Source organism: Notolepis coatsorum (assembly GCF_963971535.1).
Source record: "Notolepis coatsorum genome assembly, chromosome: 1".
In the NCBI taxonomy this organism is placed as follows: domain Eukaryota; kingdom Metazoa; phylum Chordata; class Actinopteri; order Aulopiformes; family Paralepididae; genus Notolepis; species Notolepis coatsorum.
In genome coordinates this window covers 24,295,946-24,305,125 of record NC_140165.1, presented here as the reverse complement: position 1 = coordinate 24,305,125, position 9,180 = coordinate 24,295,946, and the positions used below count along the sequence as shown (strand labels likewise).

Below are 9,180 nucleotides of genomic sequence, written 5' to 3'. Positions count from 1 at the left end.
AGAAGAGGAGAGGAGAAGAGAAGAGAAGAGAAGGAGAAGAGAAGAGAAGAGAAGAGAAGAGAGAGAAGAGAAGAGAAGAGAAGAGAAGAGAAGAGAAGAGAAGAGAAGAGAAGTGAAGAGAAGAGAAGAGAAGAGAAGAGAAGAGAAGATACGAGGAGAGGAGATGAGATGAGATGAGATGACAAGAGAAGAGAAGAGAAGAGAAGAGAAGAGAAGAGAGAGAAGAGAAGAGGAGATGAGCGGAGAGAGGAGAGGAGAGGAGAGGAGAGGAGAGAAGAGGAGAAGAGGAGAGGAGATGATAGAAGAGAAGAGGAAATGGATGAGAGGAGAGGAGAAGAGGCCAGAGAAGAGGAGAAGAGAAGAGGAGAAGAGAGAAGAGAAGAAAAGGGAAGAGAAGAAAAGAGAAGAGAAGATAATAGAAGACGAGACAGGAGTAGAGAGTAGAGTAGAGTAGAGCTACATAGAGTAGAGTAAAGCAGTAGAACAGAGGTAGAATAGAGTAGAGCAGAGTGTAGAATAAGGTAGAATAGAGTACAGTAGTAGAACAGAGTAGAATAGAGTAGTAGAATAGTGTAGAATAAGGTAGAATAGAGTAGAGCAGAGCAGCAGGTGGGTTATCTTACCTTGACGTCAGAGAAGAAAATCTTCAGCATGTTTGAGGACGGGTATCTTGTGTAGAAGAACATCAGCTTGGCTTTCTTCAGGTGGTTGGGAGACAGGCCTTCTTGGATCTGAGCAGCAAGCCATTAAGGAAGGACACCAATGTTTTCAACTAATATACAGTATATCTGGTTTAAAGGTAGGTACCTTCCATTGGCATGATCAATAAATTAAATAAAATTAAATAAAATTCTATTCAATTCTATTCAATTCTATTCAATTCTATTCAATTCTATTCAATTCTATTCAATTACATTTAGCGTGTCATTAACACAATATGCTGGCACATATGACAACGAAAGGAGGGCTGCGGCTTCACCAAAATAGTATCAGATAAATACAGATGAAAAGCTAAAGATTTTTGTTCAATTTCAAACGCAAGAAAACAAGACTAGGCAAGCTTAAAGCCAGACATGGACACATGCCAATGGGGAATTAGGATATGTATGTTTAATGTAAACAACTGTGTGCACCGTATATCTCTAGACATTCATGCACTACAGTTTGGGGACTACCGGCTACTGGCTAGCAAAGCTTAAAGGAACACGCCAACATTTGGGGAAATTAGCTTACCGTCTTCTCTAGAGAGAGACAAGAAGATAGATACCAGTTTCCATGTTAGACTAGCTTAGCAGTGAGCACAATGAATGGAAGCGGACAAGGCCGGTTAGCCTTCGGGAGAGGTGTTAGTTGGACAATGCCTAGGCTAACCGGCCATGTCCGCTTCCATTCATTGTGCTAAGCTAGGCTAACGTGCAGCCAGATAGCTTTCTACTGAACGCACAGAGAGGTATCTATCTTCTTGTCTCTCTCTGGAGAAGACGATAAGCTAATTTCCCAAAATGTTGGCGTGGTCCTTTAAGCCACTAAAGCACCACAACCACCCACCATACAACCCCTGTGTGCTTCGATGCTAAGATGCAAAAGAAAGCCAAGCTATGATATCTGCGATGAATTGATAGACATTACAGAATTTTGCAGCCTGCTGGTGCTAACGTTAGCATCCATCTCCATCACCAACAGTAACCTACGCTAAAGGTGCTAACGTTAGCATCCATCACCATCACTAACATTAAGCTAAGCTAAAGGTGCTAACGTTAGCATCCATCACCATCACTAACATTAAGCTAAGCTAAAGGTGTTAACGTTAGCATCCATCACCATCACTAACATTAAGCTAAGCTAAAGGTGCTAACGTTAGCATCCATCACCATCACTAACATTAAGCTAAGCTAAAGGGGATCATCCCTATGTTCCCCGGGTCCTATGTTCCCCGGGTTCTATGTTCCCCGCTTTGATTGATTAATAGATTGCAAATTTTATAAATTTTTATTATTTTATTAATTATTAATGTCCGCCTTGTTTCAAACGGTTAAGCTTAGGCCCTCTTTCAAACTGGTTAAGGTTAGAGTTTGGAATCAGGGCTGGTGGTCTAAAATCTTCAATCAATCAATCAATCAAAGCGGGGAACATAGAACCCGGGGAACATAGGACCCGGGGAACATAGACATGCTCCCAGCCAGTGTTGTGCTAGTTACTGAAAAATAGTAACTCAGTTACTTTACTAGTTACTTCATTTCAAAGTAACTTCGTTACTGTACTAGTTACTTACACCCAAAAGTAATGAGTTACTGTGAAAAGTAACTATTTAGTTATTTAAAAAAAAAGATAAAAAAAAAAAGATTGCTCCCGAGTCCCATGCCCTATAGTACTCAAAATCGGTTGATCAACTTGACAGTTTCCATTCACATCACCGAACTCTGCTAAGCAATGTGGTCTAGATACAAACACAAATCTGACACAAACAAATGTTGTCCCGAGTCATATAATAAGAAGTGCGCCGGTTGAAGGAACAGCCTTGATGTCGCCGGAGCGTTTCATTATAACCATTATAATTCAAGGGTACTACGACTATGCTTGCACCTCATGGTACCAAAGCAAAATTACAAACATCACAAAACAAACTGGTCAGACTACTACTTGACCTGAACCCCAGAACCCACCTCACCCCTGCCCACTTTGACAACCTAGGATGGCTTAGAGTAGACGACAGAGTACAGCAACTTGCAATGGGCCTGGTCTACAAGATACACTATACGACCGGGGTACCCATGTACATGTCAAAATACTTTCCAAAGGTCAGTGAATACCACGATCACAACACCAGAGGGAGCTCCACAAATCATGTAAAACCCAGATTCGGCTCAAACAAGGGACTAACGTTTCGCAATTATGCCACAACAATGTGGAACGCCCTACCCAAAGCTAGGGGTAACACTGAACAGTACTGTATATTTGAATACCGTTTATGTCACAAATGTATCAGTACTAAATACCTATGTCCCTATGCCATAAATGTCATGTATGTTGTGTATGTCATAAATGTCTATATGAATTGAAAATGGGGGACCCTGATGGAAACAAGACAAACGTCTTTCTCAAGTCTGCATCCCCTTAACAATTGTATGTATTGAGCCGTACTGTATTGTACCATTCTGCAATCTGTTAAATAAAGTTTTCATTCATTCATTCATTCACCATCTTGCAAGTTGCAACGTTGTTTAAGATATCAATCAAAGCATTGCAACGTTAGAATAGTTAGGATATCAATTGTGCATGAAAGGACTATATTTATATTGTTTGATTAGTATTATGAGATTCCCTGGCAGATTTCGTAAAGTCAAAATCCGTTGATCAACTTGAGTTTCAGTGAACACATTGCACTGACTCACCAAAGTCTGCGGTGGTTGAGATGTAGTAACGTTACGTTAGTCCAGTTGACTCCAGCAGCGCCTCAAACATGTTCTTTATCTCGTTTCCATGTTGTATATTAATTATCTCTCCAAGTAGTTGCTAAATGGTTTGTTAGTTTGTTACTGCGTTCTTTTTATGTCGATTCATAGCGAGCGTTTGTTTTGTTTACAATAGAGAGGGTCTATTTCTTTCCGTAGCCGCATTTCTTGCGCACTTCTGATTGGCCAGTGGCCAGACTCGCCTCGTATCATTCTACGCGGGTGGGGATGAGGATAATAATAATAATCACTACCGCTCGCTATCAATCTACGCCGTATATAACGCAAATAACGCAGTGACGAACCATTCAGTAACGTAAGTAGCGTTACTGAATTTCAAAAGTAATGCGTTAGAGTACTAGTTGCGGCAAAAAGTAACTTCGTTTCTGTAACGCGTTACTTTGTAACGCGTTAGTCCCAACACTGCTCCCAGCTAAAGGTGCCAACATTAGCATCCATCACCTAACCCAACCCCCTCCTAACCCCAAGGTGTCCTAACCCAACCCCCTCCAATGTACAGTAATTTACCTAGTATGGTTTTGTCAATATTCCAATGTACAGTTTTGCTTGTTTGTACAGTGTTTCCCCCCCCCAACCCGCTCCAATGTACAGTAAATTACCTAGTATGGTTGTCAATATTCCAATGTACAGTTTTGCTTGTACAGTGTTCCCCCCACAACCCCTCCTACCCAACCCCCCCCACCCAACCTCCTCCAATGTACAGTGTTTACGTCAAATGTATATACTCCCTTTTCTGGACTCTTTTTGTATCACAAACAGTACTGTATTTGCAAATCTGGTATGTCATAAATGTATAGATGTAGCAGTACTGTCTACCTGTATGTCATGTATGTCATATATGTCCTGATGAATTGAAAATGGAGGACCCTGATGTAAACAAGACGAAAGTCTTTCTCTGGTCTGCATCCCCTTAACAATTGTGTGTATTGAGCTGTATTGTACCCATTCTGCAATCTGTTAATAAAGTTTTCAATCAATCAATCAATCACCATCACTAACATAAAGCTAAGCTAAAGCTGCTAACGTTAGCATCCATCACCATCACTAACATTAAGCTAAGCTAAAGGTGCTAACGTTAGCATCCATCACCATCACTAACATTAAGCTAAAGGTGCTAACGTTAGCATCCATCACCATTAAGCTAAGCTAAAGGTGCTAACGTTAGCATTCATCACCATCACTAACATTAAGCTAAGCTAAAGGTGCTAACGTTAGCATCCATCACCATCACTAACATTAAGCTAAGCTAAAGGTGCTAACGTTAGCATCCATCACCATCACTAACATTAAGCTAAGCTAAAGGTGCTAACGTTAGCATCCATCACCATCACTAACATTAAGCTAAGCTAAAGGTGCTAACGTTAGCATCCATCACCATCACTAACATTAAGCTAAGCTAAAGGTGCTAACGTTAGCATCCATCACCATCACTAACATTAAGCTAAGCTAAAGGTGCTAACGTTAGCATCCATCACCATCACTAACATTAAGCTAAAGGTGCTAACGTTAGCATCCATCACCATTAAGCTAAGCTAAAGGTGCTAACGTTAGCATTCATCACCATCACTAACATTAAGCTAAGCTAAAGGCAACATTTAGAAACACAGACGCAGTCATTTTGTATTGATTCTTTTTTGTAACCAAATGATTTGATTCAGTCGATTAATCATGACACTCTGCTATATTGGAATACATGCCATGTACACTCCACACACACAAACCCCATTGCCCTGTCATTATCTTTGCTGCCATGGCAACACGCTATGCGAGGCTGGAAAATGGACGTCAAACCCTGCCCTCTTTTCTTGATCCTCCAATCACAACTGTTGCTTTCCTCGAAAAAGCAAGTAGGAGGAGGCATGGCACCGTCCCATCACACCAACATTAGTCGTTATGTTAACATAAACAGACACCTTTGACATTTTCACTTGAACCCTGGTTTAAGATTCCCACCTGAATATGAGTTTCAGCTTATTGATAGATATTCTTTCAACCCTTATAACAGTGTTCATTAGGTGTTCATTCAATAGTGTTTTTTAAGTTATTATTCATTTTGCAGGCATGATCGATCGATCGATCACTCACTCACTCACTCACTCACTCACTCACTCACCCACTCACTCACTCACTCACTCACTCACTCACTCACTCACTCACTCACTCACTCACACACTCACTCACTCACTCACTCACTCACTCCCACTCACTCACTCACAACACTCACTCACCTTCACTCACTCACTCACTCACTCACTCACTCACTCACTCACTCCACTCACTCACCCACTCACTCACTCACTCACCTCACTCACTCACTCACTCACTCACTCACTCACTCACTCACTCCTCACTCACTCACACACTCACTCACTCACTCACTCACTCACTCACTCACTCACTCACACACTCACTCACTCACTCACTCACCTCACTAATCACCCACTCACCTTCACCCACCCACCCACCTCACTCACTCACTCACTCACTCACTCACTCACACACTCACTTCACTCACTCACTCACTCACACACTCACACACTCACTCACTCACTCACTCACTCCACTCACTCACTCACTCACTCACTCACTCACTCACTCACTCACTCACTCACTCACTCACTCACACACTCAACTCACTCACTCACTCACTCACTCACTCACTCACTCACTCACTCACTCACTCACTCACTCACTCACACACACTCACTCACTCACTCACTCACTCACTCACTTCACACACTCACTCACTCACTCACTCACTCACTCACTCAACTCACTCACTCACTCACTCACTCACTCCTCACTCACTCACTCACTCACTTCACTCACTCACTCACTCTCACCCGTCATGTTGCTACTAGGCACAGCTAATGTTAGTTAGTTAATGAGGTATCTTTTCTTCAATAAGGGCAAGTAAACATTAAAGAAAAGCAACTGATATAGTAATGTTAATCCAAGTCTCAGACGATGCAGAGTGAATGTAGCGTTAGCTACTGTGAGAAATGCACTAAAACCGCTGTGCTAATTTAACGTGACACAAAACAAACCAAAAAACTATTTTTTTTAAACTTGCAAAAACGAATGCATCTGTATAATTTATGATCACTTATCACACTCATGTCTTTATCTCCCAATTAATTGAATGTATCATTCGAGCTATGTACAGTTTTCACAGTACAGGGTGATATTCTCAATGCCAGAGATGTCATTAAAAAGACATCCGGTGGTACTGGGCTGGAACATCAGAATTATAAAACTACTAAAGTCATGGTGTGTATTTGAAACGATGGACCCGTGTTGATTGTTAAATGTACTCTTATAGGGCCAAATAATCAATGATGCAATGATTAAATAACATTAAATAAATACTATGAAATCGTAGCTTGTGATAGATGTCTTTGACCCGTTACATTTCACATGTTCCTTTGAGCTGGCAAATTTAACATTGTACTCTTCAATCTTTTCAAAAGCCTATACACACACAGGATTTCTAAGCTCCCCCTGAACACAGCTAATCTCAAAATCTCCCTGCAATTACGGTCCCTATCTAAACCGAACGAGGTTTCAGGTGTGCACAAAGAGAATGGGGGGGGGGGGGGACGGGGGGACACAGCTGTTCCCCTTTCAAGTGGATGGGACTCAGTTGTTGGCCTCGCAAACCGACGACAATGTCCCCACGGGGCTCGTATGAACGGGGTCGCAATGCGATGGCGTGCGTTCGTCGACGGACAGTTTCAATGGGGAATTTGGAGAGAATACAACACATACATATTAACCCCGTTCACTACCACACTACCAACGGGTTAACCCTTGTTTCACTGCAACAATACAGAAGGTTAACCCTCTCACAACCACACTACATAAGGTTAACCCCTTCAGTAACCGTCTGTAGTGTGGCACTGAAGGGGTTAACCTTCTGTAGTGTGGTAATAAAAAGGGTTAACAACACAAATATGCATATATGATATGGTGGGACGATACTGTAGCCACTGTGCCAAACTCCCCACGACGCAGCTCGACTAGACCCTGGAGATTTACATGACTTGGTTCATGTCAGGAGCAAAGTCTTCTTCTACAAGGTGAAATACTTTGTCAGTAAATATCCTTGTGTGTTGGTGATGTGCCTTTTCAAGCGTTCCCACCGCGCGTCAGTTATCTACATTGGCACAGTGCGCGCATTTGCTTTATCAAGCCAGGGTGTGTCTGCTTTGTCAATCCGTGGCCCTGCTAGCGAGTGGGGCCCCTTTCCGTTGAAACGGGTGAAACATAGCTAACGCCACCTATGCTATTCTATCTTACTCTTTTTATTAGTGTTTATTTAAAACAGAATCAAACCATAAACAAGGTGGCCTGTTGGGATGTTAGATCCTAATGTGAAAAACTGTGATTTTATATGTCTGCACTTTATGTGTTCATTTGATGCCTGTCTTTTTTCCGTTGTGAAGCACTTTGAGCTGCAGTTTCTGCATGAAAGGAGCTATACAAATACAGTTTATTATTATTATTATTATTATTATTATTATTATTATTATTATTATTATTATTATTATTATTATTATTATTATTATTATTATTATTATTATTATTATTATTATTATTATTATTATTATTATTATTATTATTATTATGCTCATAGGCGTAGTTTCATATAGGGACACTAGGGACATGTCCTACCGAAGCTACCGAAAACACGAATTGTCCCAACCAAAGGAAATTGCAGAGTGAAAACTGTAGTTATAGTATTATAATTCACGACATCACGGTCTTGCAAAACAGCCTTTTTATCTGTTGTGAAAGTGTATAGTTGACAGATGCATCAGGAGTTTTTTGGACCCAATTTGCGATCAATTTGTATTGCAGCACGTGCAGCACATGTAGCCAAATGCATCAGTCCGGGAGGTTAATCAAGGACACGATCATCAGAATCATCTGATCTGCTCTTCGTAGCTCAAGAATGTTCTGCTCAAGCACATCGTATGCTTCTGTGCTTTTATCGTACACGCTTTAGAGATTTACTGTAGATATACTCAAGTTATTTCCAGTACTCCTGTGGTTTTATCGTACACACTATAGAGATTTACTGTATATATACTCAAGTTATTTCCAGTACTCCTGTGGTTTTATCGTACACTACTATAGATATTTACTGTAGATATACTCAAGTTATTTCTACTAGTACTCCTGTGGTTTTATCGTACACGCTATAGAGATTTACTGTAGATATACTCAAGTTATTTCTAGTACTCCTGTGGTTTTTATCGTACACGCTATAGAGATTTAGATATACTCAAGTTATTTCTAGTACTCCTGTGGTTTATACACTACAGATTCCCTATGATATTATTATATGAATGTATGGCGAATCAGAATAGTATTCCTGCTGTGTTACCGTAGAAACACTACAGTATACAGCTATAGTTTCTTGATAGTTTGTTTTCACGTGGGATCTGCTGTTTTCTATATTGTCTCAACAATGAAAAATATAATTCCATGTGTCCACTGTAGGACTCGCACAAGGAGTGTGCGTGCGTGCGTGCGTGCGTGCGTGCGTGTGTGTGTGTGTGTGTGTGTGTGTGTGTGTGTGTGTGTGTGTGTGTGTGTGTGTGTGTGTGTGTGTGTGTGTGCGCGTGCGACTGCAGCTGTGGCCCGCATGCTGCCATTTGCCGACCACATTAACAGGCCCATAATCTATGCGCGACAGAGAGCC

General features: G+C 41.1%; 1 protein-coding gene across 1 annotated transcript in view; it reads right to left on the bottom strand.

The window, feature by feature from the left end:
• prox1a (prospero homeobox 1a) overlaps positions 1-9,180 on the bottom strand; it is a gene marked incomplete at its 5' end in the record, with an annotated part of 51,737 nt that overhangs the window by 32,706 nt on the left and 9,851 nt on the right. Inside the window, one exon of the mRNA XM_084312601.1 lies at positions 624-731. Coding sequence (XP_084168727.1) covers positions 624-731 — 108 coding nt within the window. The remainder of the gene's footprint in view (positions 1-623; positions 732-9,180) is intronic.